We start from the raw sequence: 24,403 nt of genomic DNA on the forward strand, positions 1-24,403 counted from the left end.
TTTTCACTTATTCTCTTTATTTTTTATTCACTGTATTCTACTATATATTTGATGTTATTTTATCTTAACTTAACTTAAACAATCCAACAAACAAATGAACAAGGTGAAAACATAATAATCATTAGCTGTTATGCAATATGGATAAAAATGGCGGCATCTTAACCAGCTGCAACAGCAAAGTGCTATTTAGATATTATATGATAATGTATTTATATAAAACATTATACCAGAGAACTTTAGCTATTGATATTTAAACTCCTGTTTATATTTTTATTTGTGTATTTTGATCTAGATCACATTAAGTTTCACCAGTACTCCCACAGTGTGACACTTCCTGTGAGTACTCTACCTTTCTCCTCTGGTCCAAAGTGAAACTCGTTATCTCTCCTCTCTGAGTCATGTGGCCTCAGGAGTCAGAGGCGCTTCCCTGCAGCAGAGAGAGAGGACCAATCGGAGAGAGGAGGCGGGCTCGCAGCAGCACACATGAGTTGTCAAACAGGTTTGTCTTGAGCTGCTTCAAACACACACACTCACCCACACGTCTGTCTCTGAGATCAGTGGACCTAGGGGAGACATGCAGGAGTGGCAGAGGAGCCGGAGAGGAGGTGAGTGTTCTGTTGAAATGTCCTGAAGAAGGGAAATATCAAACATCTGCCTGAGGAACTAACCTGCAGCTTCACACCAGCAGAACCTGAGCTTGTCAGTGAGCGAAGGCCTCGGCTCTGCAGCACAGACAGGCCCCAGCTCCCTTTTGTTGTTTACCTGCCTTTTGTGTGTCTGTGTCATTAGTCTCCGGCTTCCTGCCTCGCCTCGTGTGTGTGTCATTCACTCCCAGCAGCCCAACGTGCTGCCTCCTGACTCAGAAACACCAAATTGGAGGCTCTATTTTTGTTTGTGTGACCCACCTCTCGACATTCCCCTTTGGTTCGTAACACGGCAGCCGGCCTGCTTTCTTTAAATGATGTGTCACACTGCTGCTGGTCTCTGCCGGTGAAGGGAGTTTCCTCGTGGTTTTCTTTTGTGGAGAGATCCCAGGACGTGGAGCCAGGTGAGAGCGGAGGGACGAGGAGTTCAACGGCTCCAACAGCAGGAGCTGGGCCCATGCAGCTCAGACTGGAATTGCAAATATGTGGAGAATGTGAGTGGCAGATGAAGAGTGAGGCGAAGTTAGAACACGCTCAGGATCTTAAGTATACATAGAGTTCATTCATGTGACCTTCACCTCATTACAACACAAACTGAGGCCATGTTAACAGCTTCTTTTTTGGTTTGACTTTACTTCACCCACAGAGGCTTGTATTCGGCTGCAGACCCTGGCAACTGGCTGCTTTATTTAAAGATGAGGAGTCATTGTTCCCGCAGCAGCTGTTAGTGTGTGTGTGTGCGTGTGTGTGTGTGTGTGTGTGTGTGTGTGTGTGGCCTCCAGACAATAGCTCGTTGTCAGCTGGACGGCTTCCCCATCACCCGTCTCTCACACACACACTCCTGCCGCTCTTTTCATAGACCTTCCACTGACTGAACATGAAGTGTCACTTATATTGTGCGTTTGTCTGTGAGGAGACGGATGACTGCGACTTATTGTGCTCGCGGCCAATGAACTTGGAGGACGGTGAAGGCGTCAAGAGAGCGATTGGCTGAGGGCCTTAAAGGGGGGGGTGTTTGGGAGTGTAGGGTCTGTGTGGAGGTGCCAGTGTCCTCTCTGTGCTGGAGCATTAAAAGTGTCTGGAAAAGAGATTTTAGTGACTTCTTTATTGAGCTGTCTGTCCTCTTCCTTGTCTCCTGACTGACGTGTCTCTCTCCTGCAGGACGTCCACTTTTCATCTGACATGCTGCAGTTACATCTCTTCTCAAATGGGGTGGAGCCGATGGAGCTGCACAGAGGAATAAAATAAAGGATAATATCGCTTTTTCAGCAGGTGGTTAAAGGAAAGAAACTGTGAAACAGACGGGTACTAGTTTTACAAAATGCCTGTGGAGACTGTGCAACGCCCGGTGAGGAAAACAGCGAGGACTGCTGTAGCTGCTGTAGCTGCTACGCCCCCCCGCCTGCGGCCCAAGGGGACAGTGGGTCGGCAATGCCCAACACCGGAGGCCAGACCAAAGCAGAGCGCAGTGGCGAGGCTGGAGGCCGACAAGGCTAAATATGTCAAGAGTCCGGTGGCTCTTTCTAAGCAGCAGCCGGTCAGGCCTCCTGAGCAGCGGAGGCCTCAGCCGAGCCCCGGCTCCGCCCTGCGGCCCACCAGGAAGACCCCGACCCAGACCAAAGCAAGGCCGGAGGTCGTCCAGCTCAACTTGGAGCACCTGAGTAACCTCATCAGCGGAGTGAATGATGGACCCATGTCCAGTGCCACTGCGAGCTCAGAGGACAGTGGAGCTCCTGGTTGTGCCAGCTCCCCTTGCTCCACAGCCGCAGAGACGCAGCAGAAGAAAGAGAGGCCGGTTCCCCCCCCTCGTCCCGACTGGTCCAGTCCAGCTAAAGTGAGGTTAAAAGCCTCAGGACCTGTCAAGGATGAGATCTCAGGCTCTCCTGGATCTCCGGCTGCAGGGACCGTACGCAGAGTGGACGTCATGCCTCAGGCCAGTCCTGTGAGGACGCCCTGCAGGCCGCCCCAGTTCATGCTGCAGCCCCTTCAGCCCCTCCCGCTACATCCCCAGTTTCCACTCCGCCAGGCTGTTTCAAACCTGCGTCTCTTCCACCGGAGAACGACCCAAGCTCCTTCTCCTCTGAAGCCAGTTGTTGCCAAACCTGACAACCCTCCCTCCTCTCCAGCCGGAGCCCCCGTCCCTGCTCCACCTCCCCCCAGCTTCCCCCTATTCCCTCCATCCTCCCCAGCGATTACCCGTTTGTCCTCCTCCAGCTCCCGGAAACGCCCGTCTCTGACCCGGTCTAAATCAGACATGAGCGACAGATACTCCAGAGCCGGGACGGAGCTGGAGCGCTTCTTCAACCTGTGCGGCCTGGACCCTGAGGACCTGCCGGACCTGCCTGGATCCAGCTCTGATATCGTTTCCCTCGCCCGGTTTCGCAGTGTGAGCGCCCCGGGGTCAGAGTGTGCAGGCTCAGGTAGAGGAGACGAAGGAGGAGACGGTGATGGGGAGGATGCTGGGAACATCGCAGAGCGTGTTCCCTACGGTGTTTCTGTCATCGAGAGAAATGCGAGGGTGATCAAATGGCTGTATGGGCTCCGTCAGGTCAAGGACAATGTTAGTAAGAGCACCAACTTATAGGATCCTGTGAAAGATTTCAAACTAAGAGAGCATGATGTCAAACATGATGAAGCTAATGATACACTGAGGTGTAAAAAGTGATGGATGTACTTTGTCTGTTTAGTAAATCACTCTGAGTGGATCCCTTTTCTGTTTTCATTTCGTTTTTTTTCAAAAAATGTTAATATTTTGTTACTTTTATTTTGACTTTGTTTTATTTTGTTCATTTGTTTGGTCAGTTTTTGTTGAGTCTCCTCATGTGGCTGTGAACCTCATTATCGTAGTTTTTTGTTCATTGACGTTTGAATTCAGGTCTGATTCACATCCTGCTGTAACTGGACCTCATTAAAGAGGAAATGATTAAACGAGCATCTTGATTGGACGTCTCTCTGTCGTGTGTTTTTCAAGATTAACACCAGGAGCAGAAAAGTTTATCACCTGCAGAAACATCAGGTGATCCAACAACCTCCGAGGTGAGGAGGTCATGTTTTCATCAGTGTGTGTTTGTTTGTTTGTTTGTTTGTTTGTTTGTTTGTTTGTTTATAAGCAAGATAAAACAAAGATACAGACAACAACAACAACACTTGGGGGACAGATGCGTTTTGGATCAGGAGAGAACCAACTGAATTTTGGTTTGGATCCGGATCCAGGAAGTTTCTTTTCCACTCTCTTAAACATCGTGTGATTGGGTGTTTTTGAACATTCGCATAAATTTCTCAGATAACTATTCATGGATCTTAATGGAGACACATTTGGCTTGTTTAGGAAACTGATATTTATGAGTGTGTGTGTGTGTAATTGTCTCATAAGAGACCACTTCTTTATTTCCTTTATGTTTCTACTATAAGAACTAGACACTCATGTGTAGGATTGTTTGGCCTTGGCGGAGGAATGTGATCTTCTAAGTGCCATTCAAGTTATACATTGATTTACCAGCCTGGTGTAAAACACTGAAGCATTTCCACCAATGAGTCAGAGCACAAGGTCAAACCTTCAGAGTTATTAAAATGAAATTATAACTGTATGCTTATGTTTGTAGCTGTAAAATAGATACAAACCTGTTTTCGTGAAAATGGCCCGAAAGTAGCATTTATGATGTTTTCATGAAACCGTCGGGGGGGAGAAGAACGAAATCAACAAGCTTCAGTTGATGAGGGGAAGTTTCCCTCATGTTCCACAAGAGGTCAGAGCAGTCCATGACACATTCAGTTCTACACTTCACACTTCAATGGGAAATTAGACAGTTCTTTCTTGAAACTGCAGTTGAAATAAAAATATCTACAGTTAAAATCATTAAAGATCGTCTGAAATGCTGCTTCCTATAAGTGAGTGGATCTGTAGTTTGATGTCGAACCAGGAGAATGTGTTGGAACTGAACTGTCGGTCTGCATGACCACAATCAAATAACACAAAATTACCATCTGAGATAAAGTACACATACTTATTCCATTGAGTATTTCCCCACTATGAAAAATAATAGCCTGTCTATAATTAACCTGTGCTTCTATATTTACTATATATTTCCGTCATGTTACACATCATGAGTATAAGAAAGTGAGAAAGTGTCCTTGATGTGTGACGAGTTGTTGTCAAACCAGATTCTATTGTCAAACAGGGACTGAACCTACAGCTGTGTGTGCATGAGGAGATCCTTTGTTGTCTAATGCAGGTGCTGCCAGATTCTAACCGTCAGTCGGCCTGTGGCATTTTTCCTCTGAACTCAACAGAATGACTTGTTTAAGAGATTTTACAAACCAGTTAAAGAATCGTGTTTTAACACAGAACGAGAACAAACACTCCGGCAGTGACGATCAACATCAGAGGGTAAGTTTCCTCTTTGTCCTTCTTACACAAGAAGAAATCTCACAGTATTTTCAGTGTAGATTTTGTTTTATGATTTGCAGTTTTTCTAGTATGCAACAAAAACACAACAGATAACACTAAGTAAATGTTTTTTGTCTGGTGACTCATATCTTGGCCACAGACCTTAATCACCAGCTTTAAGACTTTTTGTATTAAATATTCTGCAACAATGTGATTGTTGTGTGATAGTCAAAAAGACATTAGCAAACTATTAATGCCAGTGCATGAGCTTAGTGCAGGAAAAGATGCTACTACTATTTATAGTGGTCACTATAGTGGTTACAGCTTCCTGTCCTCTCTCCTCTCTGCTCTCCACAGGGGTCGGGGGGGATCCCTCTGACCAGGAAGCTGTGTTACGCTGTGGGTGGGGTCCCATATCAGATTACTGCTGTAGCCATAGGAGTTTCCCTGCAGATTTTCCTCCTGGATGTTGTGCAGGTAAAAGTTCAAATTGTCCCTAACGAGGATCAGTGATGTGTTCGCCCTGCTCACTACACCACAGGTGGTAGAAGCAGCGGCAAACAGGATTATTACCAGTCTCCACAAACATGTTCCCACAGATGGAGGCCTACTATGTGTCCCTGATTTTATTTGTGAGTCGGGCCTGGGACGCAGTGACGGACCCTCTGGTTGGATATCTGGTGAGCCGCAGCAAACGCACACCCGTCGGCAAACTCGTCCCATGGTTGGTTTGGTTGGACCCACGTGTTTTCACATGCACTTCGTTTTGAGTTAAGTTAGGATTCATCCTCGGGTGCTGAACTCACCAGAGCCATCAATGCTCATCTCACAGGCTGCTCCTCTCCTCTCCACTCGCTGTCCTGTCCTATCTGCTGCTGTGGTTTGAGCCAGGCGGCGCCGTGTCGCAGCCTCTCAGCGTCCTGTGGTTCCTCACAGTGACCTGCCTGTTCGAGACCCTCATGAGTGTAAGTGTGGCAGGAGCTGGTAGCCAGTGGTCAAAAGTAATCAAGTACATTTACTCAAGTACAGTTTTTCTTTAGTTGAATGTTTCATTTTTACTGCATCATATTTGTCTGGCAGTCGCAGTCTTAAGTTTCTGGTCAAATTAAGAGTTTACATTAAAAACACATAATAATCTAAATAAATGAAAATAAATTAAAGTTAAGGAAAGTACTAGTTACTTCTTCCACAACTGCTGGTTCCTATTTCTCTGTCGTCCACCATCTTGTGCTTCAGTCTCACTACAGCCCTCCTTCCTCATCTTTCTCACGTCACCATGGTGACAGAGTTTCACACCATTTTCATGTCATCATTTTGCTCCGAGCTGTGTCACCATGGCTACAGAGTTTTCACGCCGCTCGTGTGCTCTCGGTTGGTGTCATGTTTTCCCCTCGTCATCCGTTCCCAGTGCTACAACGTCCCGTACCTCTCGCTCAACATGTTCCTGGGGGGAGATCAGAGGGACAGAGACTCGGCCACGGCCTACAGTAAGACCACCAGGACTCAGGTCACATCTTTATCTCTACTCCCGAGTCAGGCCTAACGAACGTGTCCCCTTCCCTGCGTCTGTGTCCAGGGATGAGCGTGGAGATGGTGGCGATGCTGCTGGCCTCTGTGATTCAGGGTCAGGTGGTGGCCGTGTACAACTCAGAGAAGCAGGAGGTCTGTCAGCAGCTGGACGAGGCCAACGAGACGCCTCAGAGCTCAGCCACGCCACCGACTGCATCACTGCAGGGAACGGTACAAACTGCTCTGACCGCGTGAAACTACAGTTTGTGGCCCCGGCAGCGATTACGCTCATATTTCTGAGGCGGTGTAGCAGCATTGTTTTGCTATTGTAGTCTCGTGGTCCCAGGGATATCTCCTTACCCTGTAATTTACTCTGCTTATCTTGACATGGACATTGTGTGTGTGTGTCTGTGTGAGTGTGTGTGTGTGTGTCTGTGTGTGTGTAAAGTGAAGAGGTTTTAAGATTAGGTTTAGGTTTAGTTAAAGGTTAGGATAAGGGTTAGACACGTAGTTAGGGTATAGTTAAATGTAAGTCTCCTGGAATCCAGGAAACGTAAATCAATTTGTTGTCCTCTGACGTCAATGAGACATGACTTTGATGTGTGTGTGTGTGTTGTTAGTTTATTACATAACTCCACAGGCTTGAGGGGATTAGACTTAATGGAATTAAATCTGTGTTTGCAAAAAACAAACCATTACAGTTCATTTGGATTATGTAAGTAACAAAAGGAGATTGTGTCAGACGGAAGGAAAAGTTTCACCCAGTAGAAATGTCTTTCTGTTCAAGAGTTACATAAGAAAATTGATGCCATAGTCACAGGATGATGAGTTAAGAAATGGGACTGTTGACATTTCTTATTTGAAAGTCAATCAGGAGGTATGAGACTACAAAGTATTTGCGTAATCCTGTTAACAGACAAAACAATAGCAGACATAAACATTGTTGATGGAGGTAATAACTCAAATTCTACGCAGGAAGGACTGTTTGGGTTTGTATGGCTTTGGGTGTGTGTTTGCAGAGGTTTGATGCACCTTGTTTCTCCCTCAGCGAAAGGCTTTCCTGACCTCAGGTCTGGTCGTCGGTGCTTTGTTCTTCCTCTGCAGCCTGGTTCTCGTCTTCGGGGTGAAGGAGCAGCCGGGTGAGTCACAAATGTCCAATGGAGCAAATGGGTCATCCGAATCTTTTCCAATCCAGAAATATCAAGCAACACGTCAATCAGAGAACACGACTCATTTGTTGACTTATATAACCTTAAAAAAAAACTTTATCACAAGTAGGAATTCACAACTCTTTCCTCTATGTGTCATTTGGGTTTTATTTCCAGCTCCTGTCCGCTCTGATGACAAAGCGCGACCGTCCTATCTGACCTCGCTGAAGATGCTGATACGTCACATTCCTTACCAGCGGCTGGTGCTTGGATTTGTGTTCAGTGCTCTTGCATTTCAGGTACAGATTGAGCTCATAGTGGCGTCAAATGCATCCCTGCAGACTGTGGCTCTGATGTAACACAGAGAATCATTTTCCAATAGTCGTCTCTGTACATTTGCTGTTACTTTTCTATATTGTAAAAAAAATGTTTAATGCTTTTCAAATGATTATGAAACCATAACATTTTCCATTTTATGATTTTTCTCCCCATCTGTTTTTGTCTCAGATGTCGTGGAGTAATTTTGCACTGTTTTGCAGCCATGCAGCTGGACTGGGAGCTCAGTTCCAGTACCTCCTTCTGGCTTTACTGGTACAATACACACAACAAGAGAAAAGCATCATATGTCTCCTTAAATGAATGCAGCTATTTAGCAGGATTTTACAAAGTGCCTCATTCTAACCCTATTGAAAGATGCTTTATGAACTTCAGATGAAATGATTCTGATATTTCCACAGACTTCTGCCTCAGTAGCGGTTCCTCTGTGGCAAGCCGTTCTTCTGCGAGTAGGAAAAAAGACCACACTTTTCATCGGACTCTCAGTAAGAACTTCCTGTCCAGAGTCATAAGAGTCATTCTCCTCATGTTAAAATCCCCCTCTCACCTGTGAGGCCTGTTTATGTCTCTCTCAGTTCTTCATCCCAGCAGTGACCATCATCGCCTGTGCTCCCAGTAACCTGCCTCTGTTTGTGATTATGTGTATTTTGATGGGATTCAGCGTGGCGACTGTGTTCCTGCTGCCGTGGTGAGTCAGTTCCCTGTGAGGACACAGAATTCTCAGTCCCTTACAAGACCCTGTCACGTCTCATCAGTATCTCAGCTTCTCACTTTGTGGAGGTGTTGAATGAAGGAATGTTTCCTCCTCTCTCATAAGCCTGACTGAGTTTTATTTACACACGCTTGACCAATCGCGACTCAGTCTCAGCTGTCAATCATGACGTTCCGCCACATTTTAGTCGTTAAACGAATAATCAATAAAACCAAATATAGTACACTTATATAGTGTGATAAGAACAACCTAAAATGTTCGATCCAGGTCCTATCCACTAACATGGAGGAGTTCAGTTATTACCTGTACTGCAGCCGGTGACCAGAGGGCGATTGAGACACGTTGGCATCTATCTTTATAAACAGTTTATGAACCATACAGGCAACTAACACAAAATACCACTAAGAGACACAGAATCAATACAGAGGAGCTTAACAACCACAGAGGCACAAAAGAAAGTAACAGTGATGGTCTGTATGTTTCACTCTGGGGCTCTTGCTCCTGTGTTGGATGCTGGGAGATATTTTTACGTGTCTGATCCCAGGGGCCACTTCTTCATAACCTGTTCGTGGCTCCAGGTCGATGCTCCCAGATGTGTTGGACGACTTTGCCGTGAAACACCCGTCCTGTACGGACCTGGAGCCTCTGTTTTTCTCCTGTTACGCCTTCTGCAGTAAGCTGGCGGGAGGCCTGTCTGTTGGAATCTCAACCATGATCTTACAGTGAGTCGGTCTTCCTCGCTCTCACTCCATGCGTTGTGTGTGTGCATCTGTTGATCCGTCACATGCAGTTTTTCTCCGTCCCGGCAGGTTTGTTGGCTACAGAGCGGGTGCGTGTAACCATGGTGACGGAGTGGTGACAGCTCTGATGGTGTTGTTCGCACCAGTTCCCATCGCACTCCTGCTGATAGGGATGGTCTTTTTCTGCTCCTACCCGATCGATGAGAGGCGGCTCCAGACCGCAGACCTCCAGTAAGCGGCCTTTTGGGTTCTGACAGCTTGTTTTTAAAGTGGCTAAAGTGAAAGCTTTTATTTTATTTATGTATTTTCATTAATTTTTAATGGTGAATCAAATGAAATGTGAAACCGTCCACTCGTAAGGCACATATCACTCAGCTTTGTTTAGGTAGAGCATGTTTCAGCTCAACTTGTTTGAATGACAACTTTACCGGTCTGGTTCACCAGCTGGGTCTCAAGTCAGAGGCCACATCCTCTGGAGGACACGGTCTACGAAGTCAGTGTCAACTGCATCATTCATAGGCTGTGTAAACCGCGTCGGTAGAACCAAAGTGAGAGGGTCGGTTCCTCCTTTTGTGTCATCAGCTAGCGCCGCCCTTACAGCCATCGCCTAGCAACAGAGCTACGGACCAAAACATTGTGGTTAAAATACGTTGAAAAGATGATTTTTTAACATGTGTACTCTTAGCTGTTCAGTTGAATACATTTAAATATAAATTCTTCTGACGTTTTCGCCTCGATTGCTGCCACAATTACCTCTTTGAAAAACAGTTCGTCACAGAAGTGCAGTGAATCATGGGATATTTTGAGCCCGGGATAAACGTTTTGATTCTCCAGCATTTACCCTGTTGATATTTTCTGTTTATCTCTTTATTCTTCATCTAGGCCAGAAGCTACATCATCATCAGACGCAAGAGAAAACGCGGAGCAGCTTCATCCTGGTGTGATATCAACTTCACAAAACAACACAAAGGCCGACACATCGCACAAGTCAAACTCCTCACCCTGCTGTTACAGTCAGGATGGATCATGTTTAGTGAACTCGTCTGCACCTTCAGATGTATTGAGTCCTCCTGCAGAATACAGCAGGTGTAAATCTGTTGTCCAGTCAAATGCACATCGTCAGCATCATAAACAAAGATCCAGAAATCAAAAGCATTCAGGCAAAATGAGGTTGAGCAAAAATATCCCTGAGAAGGACTCTGGGTCTTTTTCTAGTGGAACAAATGTGAGATCCAAAGTGTCGTGGGTTTAGTGAAGCTGTGTTCAAGATTCCAGATTCAAGAGTGGGTGAAATAGAGTTTGGTCCAACTTAATGCCAATATAAAGCATTAGAAACCTGATGTGCTGTTAAAGATAAGTTGTTGTGATGTTGTTTTGTTAATTTCAATTCAAAGATTGTTAATCATTGATTATTTTGGCTTTTGTTCATCAGAATTTGTATATGTGGGCACAAACATGGCTCCAGGTGACAATGTTGCTCTGTAACTGCTGGATACACTGTTTTCAAACAAGTTTATAATATAAATGTGAAAAGTGATGAAAGGTCAAAGTTGTGTTCTGCTCAATTCATTTCAATCACATGTTAATGAGGGAAATACCTCAGCAGCCACATATGTTCACCAATATTATCACTAAAAAGAGAAGTCAGACAGGATCAATAACAAGAGAACACACTCTTTTACCAACAGGCCGTTTTACTCCAGGGATTCTGACTTGTCAAAGCAGGTAAAGCATGAGTGAATCTAATAATAGTGACGTCTCAGTGTTTTGTGAGCAGCCAGAGGCCACAGCAGTGAGATGGCGTACGCAGCACAGAGCCCTGGAAGTGAAATGGGATGTGACCATTTTTGTTATTCATTACACCTGTGCCTCTCCTGCTCCAACATGTCTGAAGGAGTCTGCTGGCTGGCTGACAGAAGACAAAGGGCCCCCGGGCACAGACACGCACATTCAGACAGCTTTTCACTGTTGTTTTGTGTCTTTGTGTAGCCATGTTGCATTTCTTTCTTATCACTGTGAGGCAATTGTATGTCCCTTTAACACTTCACAGTCTTTTTGCTTTTCTTTGGGGTCATTTTGGGTCTCTGTAGTTGGTTGGCATTTATGTAGATATTGATGGTTTGTTTGTTTATTTCTTTCAACAAAACTTGATAGAAGGCTGGAACATGGGTCAGGAAAGAGCTGATTACATTTTGGCATGGATCTGGAAAAAGGTGCAAATTTGGGGGCGGAGCCGGACAAAGTGACGAATCAGTATATATATATATTTTTTACAGATTTTCTGGGGAATAGTACATAGATATTAATGAAAAACAAATCAGCCATCTATAGGGGAATAATAAAATGATCCAATAATCATGGATCCAGAAAAAATCACTGATTTAGCGGATTTAAACAAACATTGGTTTTATTGTTGCATTACACTAACATTACTTTAAAGGTTCAGTGTGTAGGATTAAGTGACATCTACTGGTGAAGTTGCATATTGCAGCTGAACACCCCTCACCTCATCCTCTCCTTCCGAACATGAAGGAGAACCTAATGCTGCGTTCCTTTACACCCCGGGTCGGAACACCTCCTCAAGTTGGAGTTCTGGCTCGGAAAGTCGGAGGAACCTCACCACACCCGACTTTGAAATCCAAGATGGCTGCACCGTGTATCAACAGTAGCGAAAGCTGTAGTTTTTACTGTTTGTTAGCACTTCTGTCATTAAATGTGTCGTACACATAGTACTGTGCAATTGTGTTACTAAAGTGTTATTATGCATGAAATGCCACGTGTCATTATGAACTGGTTTTGCTAACGATGTCATGCTGGCTAACGTAAACATTGTTCCTGTGCAACTGGAATGCTATCGACTCGGGTTATTTGGGTGTGACGTCACTCTGAGGTCTGAGGTGTAATGGAACGCGGCATAATGGTAACTTTCAGTCGTCATAAAAACTCAAAAGGTGTTAAGTTTGTCCAGTCTGGGCTATTGTAAAAAAACATGGCGGCCTCCGTAGAGAGGACCCGCTCCTGATGTAAATATAAAGTATTTAAACATAAAGGGCCCATTCTAGGGTAAAGAACAATTTAGATGAAACATTAGTGAAAACATCAATACGGTTATTTAATATTCAAGATCTGCCAATAGAAAATTTTCACCTAAATCTTACACACTGAACCTTTAATGATAAAAACACACATATAAGTTTGTGCAGCTGTCCTTATAAGGACTTTGCATTGAACTCCATGCATGCATTCTCTCACATGCACACAGACACACAGACACACACACTTGGTGACTTGGTACGGTTCGCCCCCATCGGTGCCCACCACCCGCCCGTCGGCAGCAGCAGGCCGCCCCTGCCCCCCCCCCTGCCTCCGCTAGCATTGTACGGTGGTCGAGAGGAAGGAAACCGAGGAGCCAAAATGGGGGTAGAGATTGAGACCATAACTCCTGGAGACGGTGAGAATATAACTGCGGATGTTCAAGCCGCCTGTGTTTTCACCTTCATTCCACCTGCGTGTGCTTCTTCTTCACACGCGCTTCTCTCGGTTTCTCTCCGTTTCCAGGGCGGACATTTCCCAAGAAGGGGCAGCGCGTCGTGGTGCACTATGTCGGTGAGTGGGGGAGCCGGAGCACCGCCGGGGCTGCCCGGGCTGGAGCCGGAGGACTCGGGGCCTGAAACGGGTTTTTTTTTAAAAATCCGAGCCGATGTTCACTGCACGTGTCCCGGTTGAAGGCGTGAGAGTCCCGGTGGTTTTTGAGTGATGCACAAGCGGGGGGCTGGTTGGGCTCTGCTGGTTAGCATTGAAGCTAATGCCCCTGGCTAGCACACAGCTTCCTTGACACTGCTCTGCTAACGTCGGCTAACGTGAAGCTAACACGGGATCTTTTTGTGTTTAAATGCACCGTGTTGTCTTTATTTAAACGACTGTGTGTTGTCGTGGTTCGGGACACGTAAGGGGGGGAAGTGTCGTAGCCGGGATAACGGTGCCGAAGCCGCTGTCAGCCGCCCGACGTTAAGCTAACCCAGCCCCGTGATGCTAGTCGGCTAACGTTAGCTCTGAGTTACCGTTAAGGCTGCTGGTGCCTAGACGGTGGAGAAAAGTAACGGAGTACAACTACTCAAGTACTTTACGTTTTCAAAAATCATACGTTTGCAGTAAAAAGTACAAGGTTGAGGTAGTTTGAGTGTGTCCGTGTTATTCTGCATTGAAATGATACTTCACTGACTTTTTATTCTACTACATTTATCTGACAGCTGCAGGTTTTATTCATATTTACATAAAAATCAATAGATAACCTCACGTTAAGCTCTAAAAGTAGTAATAACTTTATTTGTAAACAAGGTTACAACGTGCTTCACAAAATCCATGGCAAAAATTATGAATGAACTAAAATAAAAGGTTCAGTTCAATTTATTAAAGTGCCACAATCATAACAATAAGGTCAAGAGCAAGGTCAAGTACAACCCTCGTATAAACGTGTTGTCATCAGCGCTGGTTGTTGGCACTAATATCCAGATTTTCTTTCCATTTCACAAAGTCCAGAATGTACAGGGTTTTTGGAGATTCAGTAACTTTAGATAGATATTACAAAAAGTTGTGTAAAATGCACATAACATCCAAGTTGTTAATCCATTTCCCACTGTTATTTGTTTTCCTTTGCTACATGAGTCAAAGATATATTAAGGTCTTCATGTGCAAAACAATTAACAGTTAAAATCCTGCATCACACACACAGGCATCATCATCATCGTGCATAGTTGTAGAAATAAATGTTAAGCTCAGCAAATCCACTTAAAAGATAAAGTTCTGCGCAGCCTGACATCTGCAGTCAGCTGTCGGCCGGTGTTAGACCAACTCCACACATACACAGGTATTTACTAAAACAGCTTTTCCTATCAAAAAGAAAAATCTCATCCACACAAGCACTGTTCTAGAAGAGACACATCTTCTCAGATGGTTTGATTTGATCTGTTAATGGCTCAAAGAGGGAAAAATGTACTATATTGCTTAGGATTAATGTTTTTTAATTAAAAGTGCCGGAGCTGAAAACAAGTTTAAGTAGCAGGACTTTGTTTTTCTTCATTCCTGTTTTTCTCATGACCCCAAAAGATTTATCCTGTGATACATCAGAGGGGCCCAACGCCAATATTGGGAGCTTTTAACTGAACTACACATTTGAATACAGGGATTTTACTTGTAATAGAATATTGATTTAATTGTTATACTGTTGTATTTACTTCCTCCACCACTGGATCCAGAGAGGTGGGACTCAGCGTCAGCCCCAAATCATCGAACAGCTTCCTTTCTCTTGGTTTCTCATCAGGCACACTGGCAGACGGGAAAGTGTTTGACTCCTCGCGGTCCCGGGGGAAGCCGTTCAAATTCAAGATTGGTAACCAGGAGGTAATCCGTGGTTGGGAGGAAGGAGTAGCTCAGGTGAGCTGGAGCTTTTTCTTTTTCCACTGTAAATGTCCAATCTGCAGCTCATGGGTCGACATCACTTTAGATACAGCATCACAAACCACAGCCTCCGATATGACCATACAGCAGCTCTCTAATAATGTTCAGTTTCAACAAAAACTGAACATTATAACCTATATTACCAGACAGTTGTATAAGTGCATTAGTTTTAGCTGCTCTTCTCATAGACTGTAAATAAAGATGGACGACACATCTTCATTTCCATGTCTCCACGTCCTCCTGCTGTACAAAAGTGACGCTAAGATATTGTGCGTCATTGAAGGTCATTGGGACGATCAAGATGATTTGACTTTGATGTCCCTGAGTGTATTAGAGCATGAGCTGATGTGTTGATTGGTGGTTTTAGCTGCTTGTGAATGAAGTTGTCAGACATAACAAGACATCGGAAAATGTCTCCCTTAGAATGTTGACAGTTACAAGTCAAGTCTTTCTGACATTTTATAATCAAAGTGAATGAAAACAATTGGCAGTTTAATCAATAATGTAAGTAACTGTTGGTTGCAGCCCCTGGTTGTGTACACAGCTATGTAATCTGTTGTGTTGTTGTAATAGAAGAAACCTGTCCATCTCCACAGATGAGTGTAGGCCAGAGGGCGAAGCTGACCTGCTCACCAGACTTCGCTTACGGCAACAAAGGACACCCGGGGATCATCCCACCGGATTCCACTCTCACCTTCGACGTGGAGCTGCTCAGTCTGGAGGCCTGAAACTTGTGCACTCACTTTGTTAAATTCCACTCAAATTTTCAGGGTGAGTGGTTTTTAATTATTTGTATAATCATTTTTATTCCCTGCATCATATTCAGTATCGACGGGGGTAATCTAATTTAAAGTGCAAAATGCTTTAAAGTGATAAACGACACTGGTTCTTCTTTTACTTAGCCCATAATAAAACCTTTAGTTTCTTTTTATTTTGTGTTAAGCGCGACACTTGTACAGCGACTGTACATTTAGCCTTTGTAATTTACCCAGAGATGTTGAGAGATTAAGTGGTATGAGCATAACAGGCTTTGGTCTCCATGTGGTGTAATCTCCTCTCCGCCTTAATCACGGCTGTAAGACCCGTCTCCTCTTCACTGCAGGTTGACTCCTATCTCGGGAACATGGAGGAAAAACTGTAACAGCTGATTCCTGCTTTTGATTCCTGCATAGGACCTATTCACTAGTTCACTCTCCTTTCCTCATATTATGTTGTGTCACTTGCTTTAAAACTTTTATCCCTCGTACTATACTTTAGATTACATACAGTAATAAGTCATAGGCCATCCCATCCAATGTATTTTGTCAAATTTATGTTGTGTATTTTTATGGTAATGTTTTATTTTGTCTTTGACTTAAAATTTTACAAATTGTGGCCATCAAGTCCGGGTGTTGGATGAAGTGTCAGAACTATCGAATCAGTCTCACTCCTGTGGCTCTGTGGCCTTCTATACTAAAAGTGTATTGATTGCAGGTAATGAATTGTCTTGAATAAAAAAATCAGAATGAATTGTTTGACACAAAAGGATATTTCCACCGATGACCTTTTGTGATATTTGTTGGACGAAATTAGAAGAGATAATAGAAAAGACATTTTTAATCAGGGTTTTGTGAATCAAGCACATTATTGCCGTTAACAACCCACGTGTCTCTGCAGATGTAGGATTTTTATTTGTCTATGCTGAAGCATCAATTGTTAATTTATAAGAGTAAAATGACTTTAACTGCTCGAACGTTCACAGCTGGACATTCTTTGTCTTGTTGGTCATGTGTAAAAAGCCAAAAGAAGGTCTTATGGGAAAATACGTGGTCTCTGGTTAAAGGTTTCTAAATTTGCATGGCAAGTTCCCCCCCCACAGATTTGTCGGCACATCTTGGGGTTTGTGGTTCTCTTTATTTGAAGGAGTTGTGTGTAACAAGCTGTGGATGTTGTAAAAGGTCTGGTCCTTCCTCAAAACACATTAAAAGAGTACTTTTAACACAAATTGCTGTTTCTTCCTTCCTTTCGTGTGGTTGTATCTCAGTGTTTAACCTCAGTGTTCCCTTAAAACGTCTGGCTTGATCATCCTCACTGATGAGTTAATGAATGAATACATAAGGGTATTGCAATACGCTGATATCATAAAAAGAAGAGGTATGAAGCATCTTTTATTTTCCAAGAAGAGAAAAAAAAACATTCAGGGCATTTTGCGATACTAGTCTCGTCTTCCTGACAATAAATCACTGCTTCATTACAATTGCATGTTCAGTACAGGCTGTTGGAAAGTCCAGTTTATGTAGTAACACACACATGGAGGAGGATGAGTGATAGACGGTGTTAACAAATCCAGAAATACCATTTTTAAAACTGAAAATAAGGAAACACTCCATCACGAGTGTCTCGATCCGACCACAGATAAATTACACTTCTCCGCCAAGGAGGTTATATTTGGGTCTGTGTTCATCTGTTGGCAGGTTTACATATACATTACTGGACAGATTACCATTAATCTTTGGTGGAAGAATGCAGTATATGTCTGGGAAAAACATTTTTAAATCTGGTTACGGATCCAGATCAGGGGGCATTATGAGATTTTCTCAGAAAGGAGGTCTGCGCTCTGCTGAGTGACATTCAGCCTCATCATTGATCAAACTAGTAAAACCTTATGGTAAAGTTCCCTGAAAGCTAAAACATTGCTCTTTTCCCACGATAAGGCTGAAATCTACTGTACATACAATATTTCAGTCGACACACTAAAGGGCCACTTGTAAAGTCTATGATACATATTGTACATGGTTATAAATATGAGTACGTTGCTGTGAAAGTAACCCACACTGACACGCAGGATAACTCTCTTACTCCCAGCTGTGCAAAGACCTTTCATTTCATGTAGAAGTTGAAAATACATCACGGTATAAAAAAACTGTATATCCTTCATTCGTTCAGCTGTGGGGATCACAAAGTACTGGATGTTAAATCTAAATACCTCTCCTCTAAAATTTTATAGAAACATGGAACTGAAGAGATGTAACTAGATGGTTCATTTAAGGACGTCACGTATATATTCATGTTTAAACTGCAACAAAGACTGATCTGCTGTAAAGATCTGAGCTTTCATGAGTTCATTATCTCTGTGATGTAAAAAATTAATGGGGCCAGGCCTCCAGTTATTCTTTATTTTTTGGTCATTGATTCTCCGTAAATGAAAATTAGCGTTGATGTTCAGGGTAAATGGAAATAAATAAACTCATTATGGTTTGTTCATTGGCAAAATATCACTGATCTGTCTGTTTTACACCTGAGAACTAGATTTGATGCACATGCTCAAGCTTTGAGAACGTAAAAGCTTTAAAACATTCAGTATTTTCATTGGAGGAATTACTAAATTATAGCGTTCCACATTTCTCTCACTTTGCTATAAGTCCATTTTCTTTCTGCTTTAGTCTTTCAACTAATCATAGACTTTTGACTTCTTTTTATGGTGATATTATTGACTCCCTGTCAATAATGTTAAAAAGATTATGATGAAATTGGAGAAATATTCCGCAGCAAACAATTTCTCCTCATATTTTTTAAATAAAATAAACGTAACGAGTATTTTTCTTCATATAAAATCCAGGTTGGGGCTTTTGAATTCAAGCAGGAGAACCCAACCACACGGTGGGTTACATGCAAATTGCAATAAAGAGAAAACCATTGAAACTGCAGGCAGTAGCAGTCAGTACAGTACATTTAACTAATGCAGGTATTTAATAATGTACAACTAATCCTCTTGTCTAAGGCATGTCCACAAACGTACAAGGGCTTTAAAATCTAAAAACCTAATCAGCAACATGAATATAACTAAAATCTGATGTCAGCATGTCGCTCCTGTGGCCGGCAGAGGTTAGAAGTTGTATTCCTAATGTCAGATTGCTGATGTTCCATTCATGTCCGTGGGCCTGCGTCCCCTGCCGGCTCCCTGCCGGCGCAGCGAGTGGAGGGCCACAGCGCAGCAGCCTCTGAGCAGGGAGCCGATGTGATACACCGGCAGGACATCCCGTGGTGCCCCGCGACACAGCCACGCCATGGTGGGGACCACTGGCACTGCCAGGGCCAAAAGATCCACGAGGAAGTAGCGGCTCCAGTGGCACAGCTGAGGGGAATGCCCTTCATCTCTTGCTCCTTCACCTTCCTCCCTGTCGTCCTCCTCTATGTCCAGAACTGTGGCCTCCTGCCTCACTGGCAGTGGAGCTGTAGGGTGGGGTTGGCAGGTGTGTGGCTCTGCTGGCATCTTCACTACCTCCTCCGGTTGTTCCCGTGGTAGCGTCTCTAATCTGTATGAAGGAGGTGACGCAGGAGGTAAAGACGATGGGAACAGATGAGGTTCTGAGGGGGTGACGTCTGCTGTGGGTAAAGAAATGACACTGAGTTCTCCTGCACTGCTTTCCTCACACAGCCAGGTCATGGTGGGGCTGCAGGCCTGGGAGCGGACCTCTGGCCTTTTCTCTGCTGCAGGAGAAGGAGTGTGGACAGGGTCAGTGACTGGGACTGCAGGAGTCACCGCTGTTACTGGGACCTCCTCCTGAGGTAAGTGCAGGAACAGGTGATGGTGGGGTTGGTAGGTGTGTCCACTGCACCTGCAGCTGCTGCTGAGCGTGTGGCAGGAGTGGGAGACCGGCAACACAGCCCCCCCACTGCACAGCCTTTCATAGGTGGAAGAGCGAGGGGGACCTCGCATGTGGCCCTGTGGCGGCAGCTGCTCTGACAGGAGGGCCGCTTCCAGGAGGAGGTGGGTTTGTCCTGGTGAGCGAGATGCTCCACCTGCCTCAGGAGCGTTGGGGCTGCGCTCCACATGCAGAGCCTCGCTGCTCATTCGGGTGCGGGTGGTGCTGCGGCTCAAAGTGCTGGCTGGTGAACAACCACAGGAGCGTGACCTGCCACCGGGCCGAGCTCCCAGCAACCCAGAGTATGGCTTGTGGTCGTGGGGGTCTTGTTCCCGGACACCGGGGCTCGACTTCCCTGACTCCACCACTTCCTGGAGGTGCAGAATCTCCTTGCGGGCTTCTTTCAGAGCCAACTGGGCCTCCACACGGTGGCATTCCTCCTCTATCCAGTCTTCCTGCATCCTGTACAGCTGGGTCCTCAACCCATCTATTTCACAGTCCCTGACAAAGTGGGAAGAACAATTGAATAGCAGATCTTTTTAATTTTAGTAATTTCTTTTATGCAGAAACCAAATGTGATAGTTTAGTGAACAAGAATACTTGAAAAGAAAACTTAAAAATAATCGCATTAAACTTGTGAGATGAAGGGCAGGAATGTTTTACCTGTGCTGGAGTCTTTCCACATTCTCCCTCAGCCTGGCTCGAAGGTGTCGTATACACACCTCCTTCTGTTGCAGGGGCGTAAGGTACTGCTCCGGGGTCGGGGGCCTGATCCCATGGTTGTCACTGCAGGCTGTGTGCTTTGCCTGACGTCTGAACAAAAACACACACACACACACACACACACACTTACACTAAGGGCTTTGTTTAATCACACGTGAGAGCTGTCAACCGTGGCAAAGAAAATAGATCGATAGATAAGATATAGCTGATCAGTTTAAAGCAAACCAACCCAATGACCCTTCAATAAACCCCTGTGGTATTGTTTAATAATCAGTGCCCACATTAATGGAGTGGACAGGGGTAGCTGATGTATCTGATGTATCTCACCTGGGTGTAGTGGGATACGTCCGAGCCATGAGACTCTCCTCTGCTGCCCGGCCCCGACCAGGGTAGGTGTGGGTACTAGATGTATCGATGGAATATTTCCCGCTGCCGCCACCGGTGCCAATCGAGCGCCTTGAAGGGGCGACATCACATTACACACGTTCGGACGAACATACAAACCAAATATGTCATTCAGGAGTTCAAGAGGAGAGGCGAGACAACAGTACCTGCGCTGACCTGAGGAGGGCTTCCGACTGGGAGTGAGAGACATTGATGACCTCCAACGTCCCCACCGGTGTCTCTAGAGAAAGACGCTAGGAGCCCTCACAGCCAAACTGGGACGAGAAGAGGAGCAGAACCAGAGAATCGAGGACATGAAGGATGATAAACAATAAAAAATATTCCAAAACTAGAAGGTCACTAGATTTACTAAAACTTTTATTTAAATTCTTTAGACTTAACACTAAGAATAGTAATCCTAGATATGTCCCCTGATCCAGGTCTGCCCCAATATTTGATGGCTTCTTTCCTGACCCATAAAACATCCTTCCACTAAGTTTCATGCTAATCCGTTGAGTAGTTTTTATATAATCCTGCTAACTAACACATAGACAGACAAGATGAAAACACAACCTCCTTGGTTGAGTTAACAACTGGAGCAAAATGAATCAGCACCATTCAGTAAAGAAACAAGATATTCATTGTACAGTAGGTCGTCTTCTGCCATGATGTGCTTCTTCACTCAGTGACAGTAGCGTGATGAAGGATAACAGCGAAGGCGAGCAGCAGATAAAGCCTCGTCTCTGTGCTGACACAAAGAAAGAGTTCACAGTCAGTGCAGCTGTGGCTCTGAGCTGCGTAGCTCCGTCTGCACAGCTGCAGGAAAACGTGTTAAACCTTCACATTCACTGGAGTCAGAGGCCAAAGGAAAGTGGACACGCTGTGGCTGGTAAAATGAGGAGGAGTCAGAGGGGTCAGCGCCTCTCTGCAGTGAGGTCAGATTCAGATGTAGTGGATCCCGTACAGTCGTGGCCTGCACGTGAACTCTGATGAAACGAGAAACTGTGTCATCCATGCTTTTACTCTGCTGCTGAATAAAACAGACAGACACTGTGAAAAGAGCTGAATTCTTGTTTTTTCTGCAAAGATGTTCCAAAATGGCACAGACACTTAGACTTTAAATAAGTGGCTTGTCGTGATTCAGCCTATTTCAGTCCTCGTTGTGCTGTTGGGTGTCACCGTGTGCATCACACCCAACATGGACAAGAGAAGGAAAAGAGGAACGATGTCCGAGGAGATGAAGAAGGAAGGAATTACCTCTGCCAAGGAGGTTATGTTTTCATCAGTGTTTAGCAGCATTGCACAAAAAGCTAATCTTTCATTACAGATTAGCATGAAACTTGGTGGAAGGAAGCGGTATGACTCAGGGAAGAATCCATAAAATCTTAGCACAGATCTGGATCAGAAGGCACATCCAGGGTTGTTTTTCAACTTCTTTAATAATGTGAGATAAGATGTTTTCTGAACCAATTCCCCTGAGAATAATTCATGGATCTTGATGAAAACAAAGTCAGACATATGAAGTGGCTCGATATCTATGAATGTTCACACTGTGGTGCTGCTTGACTGTTGGGCCTTGATGGAGTTATGTTCTCTACTGAGTGAAATTCTAGTTGTTTTTTATTGTCGTGGGATTAGTTGACAATAACACAAATGTACGACATCAACTCCCTTCTCCTTTAAAGCTGGTTTTAAGTGCAGAGTTGACATTTGATAGTTGATTTTCTTTCTGGCTTGCTGAATAGGATGCTGGATATTCTAGATGACAAAGTGGCAAACTCAAGGTTGCAAAGGCTGCAAGACCATCTCCAACAGCTCAATGATCACGTGGCCTTTGGTTGCTGATACTATGAGGACGTTTAAAGTTTCATGGGGCTGTATTGAAAACTGACCCCGGATTGAAAGGGAGGACAGTTTGAATTGTATAAAAACAACAGTGGAAAACGTCAAAACAGAAACAGGATCCTCCAAGATCAAGATACAACAGAGTCCTGTCACACTATCAGTCGATTTCTGAATGAAAACACAGGAAGAAACCACCTTTACTGGAGAAACAACTGGACTAAAACAAATGTTGCAAGTCACAACGCTTCTGGGTGAATCTCCACAATAACAAATCTGAGCTTTTTTGGTTCAGTCACATCAGCTGTGTGTTCACAGAAGGAAAAAAATAATAATCTGTAGAGAACAGAATCGCTGCTGGGAAACATGGAGGACGCTCCGTCCCTGTCTGTCAAAGAGAAATCAGATTATCCAGGAATTACTGCCCAGTGTCCGAGAGCTGTCATGGCTCCTCCAACCGGATAACAACCCCAAACACATGCAGCTGAAAGCAGGACATCGATGCTCGAGAGGAAAATATATTGGTGAGGGGCCTACTCCAATTGAACATCTGTGGAAAACGCTGAGATGTCTGGATCTTAAGTAAGTTCACAGGTTGCCTACAGGAGATGAATAATTAAATTTCCTTCTTGCTTCCATAAGCAAAGCACCACTTATATATTTAATTTATTCATTTAACTGCAGGATCTGTTCGTAGGGAAGCTGCTGATATGGGCCTGGATCCAACCTGCAGGTGGATAAACCAGTGAAGAGGCTGCAGACACAAACAGACCGAACCAGCATCGTCCTATATTTAAATTCTAGGACAATGAGACAGGAAACCTGAGTCTCGTCTCTTCTGGCTGCGCAACAAGTGGCAGGTCTGTCATTGGTGAGAAATACGCAATCGTCTTACGTAAGTGAGAGAGCCGGTGTTTACTGTGGAGGCGAAGAGGAGGAGGAGGAGGATGGAGCAGGCGGAGAAAACTGTGCGTAAAGATACGCAGAAATAATAAATCAGCTGGGGATGTTATGAGAAATAGAAGTTGTGGGGATGAAAAAAATCTTCATGGCATTAAATTAAAATGTTTCCTAGAATGAATGATGAGGATGATGATGGTGATGACGATGATTCCAGCAGAAAGTCTCATCTCTGCTTTGCGTTACGCAGCAGAGGAGTCTCCAAACAGGACACATACAAACAGCTGACTAACACATGTGGCCCCAGCTGCGTCCCGCATACCAGGACGACAGCAGCTCCCTGGACCCGAAGACGCAGCCTCCATTAAACATGAACACTCTACCATGTCTGCAGGTGGAGGTCGCGGTGCGTCGTCGTGGACAAGCCTCGGTTCCAGCCGGTGGTGCCCGCAGGAGGAGGAGAGGATGCTGCGGCTGCGGCTGCTCAGAGTCCATCCTGCAGCCATGGAGCCCGGAGACGAAATGAGGCGTCTGCTGCTGCTGCATCGCTGCCTCTTAAAGAGACAGTGGAGGAGAACAGCTTCACGTGGCTGCAGCTGCGGGGACAGTCCGATGAGGTCGGTGTTTCAGTGCGTGGAGCAATGATGACTGACAGGTGAGGTGAAGTGTAAGGAGTGCAGCAGTGACAGAATGAAGTGAACTCCACAGGCCACAGTTACTGCTGAGACTGTTCCTCTGCAACAGAAATACATTAAGAGCTTTATTTTATTATAGAGATTCTTATTGTTATGTCCTTTTTCTGTCCATCTATCTATCCATCCATCATCTATCTGTGTGAATGACACACAAGTTCTAACAATGTGACGCCTCATAAACAAATATATACTGTATATATACACACTATATATTATTTAACACGTAGGGCTGGGCTCAAAGACAGCAAGTCCAAAAGATATATAAAGTGAACATTTTAGTTCCTGAGGGAAGGTTGTAGTT

General features: G+C 44.6%; 4 protein-coding genes across 8 annotated transcripts; 3 read left to right on the plus strand and 1 right to left on the minus strand.

Moving 5' to 3' along the window:
* Positions 1 to 478: 478 nt before the first annotated feature.
* Positions 479 to 21,610, plus strand: fam110a (family with sequence similarity 110 member A). 4 transcript variants are annotated; one of them, XR_004614331.1, is made up of 3 exons: positions 493 to 605; positions 1,806 to 3,387; positions 21,597 to 21,610. XR_004614331.1 is itself a non-coding variant. In XM_034589570.1 (2 exons), exon 2 carries the CDS (start codon positions 1,966 to 1,968, stop codon positions 3,226 to 3,228), a length of 1,263 nt encoding a protein of 420 aa, XP_034445461.1. In that variant the 5' UTR covers positions 479 to 499; positions 1,806 to 1,965; the 3' UTR covers positions 3,229 to 3,589. The 4 variants fall into 4 exon arrangements, 3 of the variants coding, with proteins under 3 accessions (XP_034445461.1, XP_034445459.1, XP_034445460.1); XM_034589570.1 differs by lacking the exon at positions 21,597 to 21,610 and having other exon boundaries at positions 479 to 499; positions 1,806 to 3,589; XM_034589568.1 differs by lacking the exon at positions 21,597 to 21,610 and having other exon boundaries at positions 1,806 to 3,589.
* Positions 4,936 to 10,835, plus strand: mfsd2al2 (major facilitator superfamily domain containing 2a-like 2). Its single transcript, XM_034591248.1, has 14 exons — positions 4,936 to 5,031; positions 5,389 to 5,508; positions 5,631 to 5,755; positions 5,864 to 5,996; positions 6,440 to 6,518; positions 6,608 to 6,771; positions 7,589 to 7,679; positions 7,866 to 7,987; positions 8,196 to 8,279; positions 8,426 to 8,509; positions 8,600 to 8,712; positions 9,315 to 9,458; positions 9,546 to 9,707; positions 10,359 to 10,835. The coding sequence occupies exons 1-14, from the start codon at positions 4,936 to 4,938 to the stop codon at positions 10,726 to 10,728; spliced, it is 1,887 nt and encodes a 628-aa protein (XP_034447139.1). The 3' UTR covers positions 10,729 to 10,835.
* On the plus strand, positions 12,769 to 16,917 carry LOC117764091 (peptidyl-prolyl cis-trans isomerase FKBP1A-like). The gene is made up of 5 exons (XM_034589575.1): positions 12,769 to 12,927; positions 13,035 to 13,082; positions 14,797 to 14,909; positions 15,530 to 15,704; positions 16,036 to 16,917. Exons 1-4 carry the CDS (start codon positions 12,891 to 12,893, stop codon positions 15,659 to 15,661), a joined length of 330 nt encoding a protein of 109 aa, XP_034445466.1. The 5' UTR covers positions 12,769 to 12,890; the 3' UTR covers positions 15,662 to 15,704; positions 16,036 to 16,917.
* Positions 18,436 to 23,958, minus strand: LOC117764085 (syntaphilin). 2 transcript variants are annotated; one of them, XM_034589566.1, is made up of 5 exons: positions 23,791 to 23,958; positions 20,833 to 20,940; positions 20,609 to 20,737; positions 20,222 to 20,371; positions 18,436 to 20,059 (listed from the first exon to the last, which is right to left on the minus strand). In XM_034589566.1, the coding sequence occupies exons 2-5, from the start codon at positions 20,874 to 20,876 to the stop codon at positions 18,820 to 18,822; spliced, it is 1,563 nt and encodes a 520-aa protein (XP_034445457.1). In that variant the 5' UTR covers positions 20,877 to 20,940; positions 23,791 to 23,958; the 3' UTR covers positions 18,436 to 18,819. The 2 variants fall into 2 exon arrangements, with proteins under 2 accessions (XP_034445457.1, XP_034445458.1); XM_034589567.1 differs by lacking the exon at positions 23,791 to 23,958 and having other exon boundaries at positions 20,833 to 21,003.
* Positions 23,959 to 24,403: the final 445 nt, after the last annotated feature.

The sequence above is a fragment of the Hippoglossus hippoglossus genome, chromosome 7 (genome assembly GCF_009819705.1).
Source record: "Hippoglossus hippoglossus isolate fHipHip1 chromosome 7, fHipHip1.pri, whole genome shotgun sequence".
Taxonomy (NCBI): Eukaryota; Metazoa; Chordata; class Actinopteri; order Pleuronectiformes; family Pleuronectidae; genus Hippoglossus; species Hippoglossus hippoglossus.

Bases quoted from the DNA above. Each gene is read 5' to 3' on its own strand.
- fam110a (XM_034589570.1), top strand. From the start codon at position 1,966: ATGCCTGTGGAGACTGTGCAACGCCCGGTGAGGAAAACAGCGAGGACT.
- mfsd2al2 (XM_034591248.1), top strand. From the start codon at position 4,936: ATGACTTGTTTAAGAGATTTTACAAACCAGTTAAAGAATCGTGTTTTA. The intron at 5,756-5,863 runs GTTGGTTTGGTT...CTCATCTCACAG, and splicing joins GTCGGCAAACTCGTCCCATG to GCTGCTCCTCTCCTCTCCAC. The intron at 7,680-7,865 runs GTGAGTCACAAA...TTTTATTTCCAG, and splicing joins CGGGGTGAAGGAGCAGCCGG to CTCCTGTCCGCTCTGATGAC.
- LOC117764091 (XM_034589575.1), top strand. From the start codon at position 12,891: ATGGGGGTAGAGATTGAGACCATAACTCCTGGAGACG. The intron at 13,083-14,796 runs GTGAGTGGGGGA...GTTTCTCATCAG, and splicing joins CGTCGTGGTGCACTATGTCG to GCACACTGGCAGACGGGAAA. The intron at 14,910-15,529 runs GTGAGCTGGAGC...CCATCTCCACAG, and splicing joins GGGAGGAAGGAGTAGCTCAG to ATGAGTGTAGGCCAGAGGGC.
- LOC117764085 (XM_034589566.1), bottom strand. From the start codon at position 20,876: ATGTCTCTCACTCCCAGTCGGAAGCCCTCCTCAGGTCAGCGCAG. The intron at 20,372-20,608 runs GTGAGATACATC...GTTTTTGTTCAG, and splicing joins ACGTATCCCACTACACCCAG to ACGTCAGGCAAAGCACACAG. The intron at 20,060-20,221 runs GTAAAACATTCC...CCACTTTGTCAG, and splicing joins GTGGAAAGACTCCAGCACAG to GGACTGTGAAATAGATGGGT.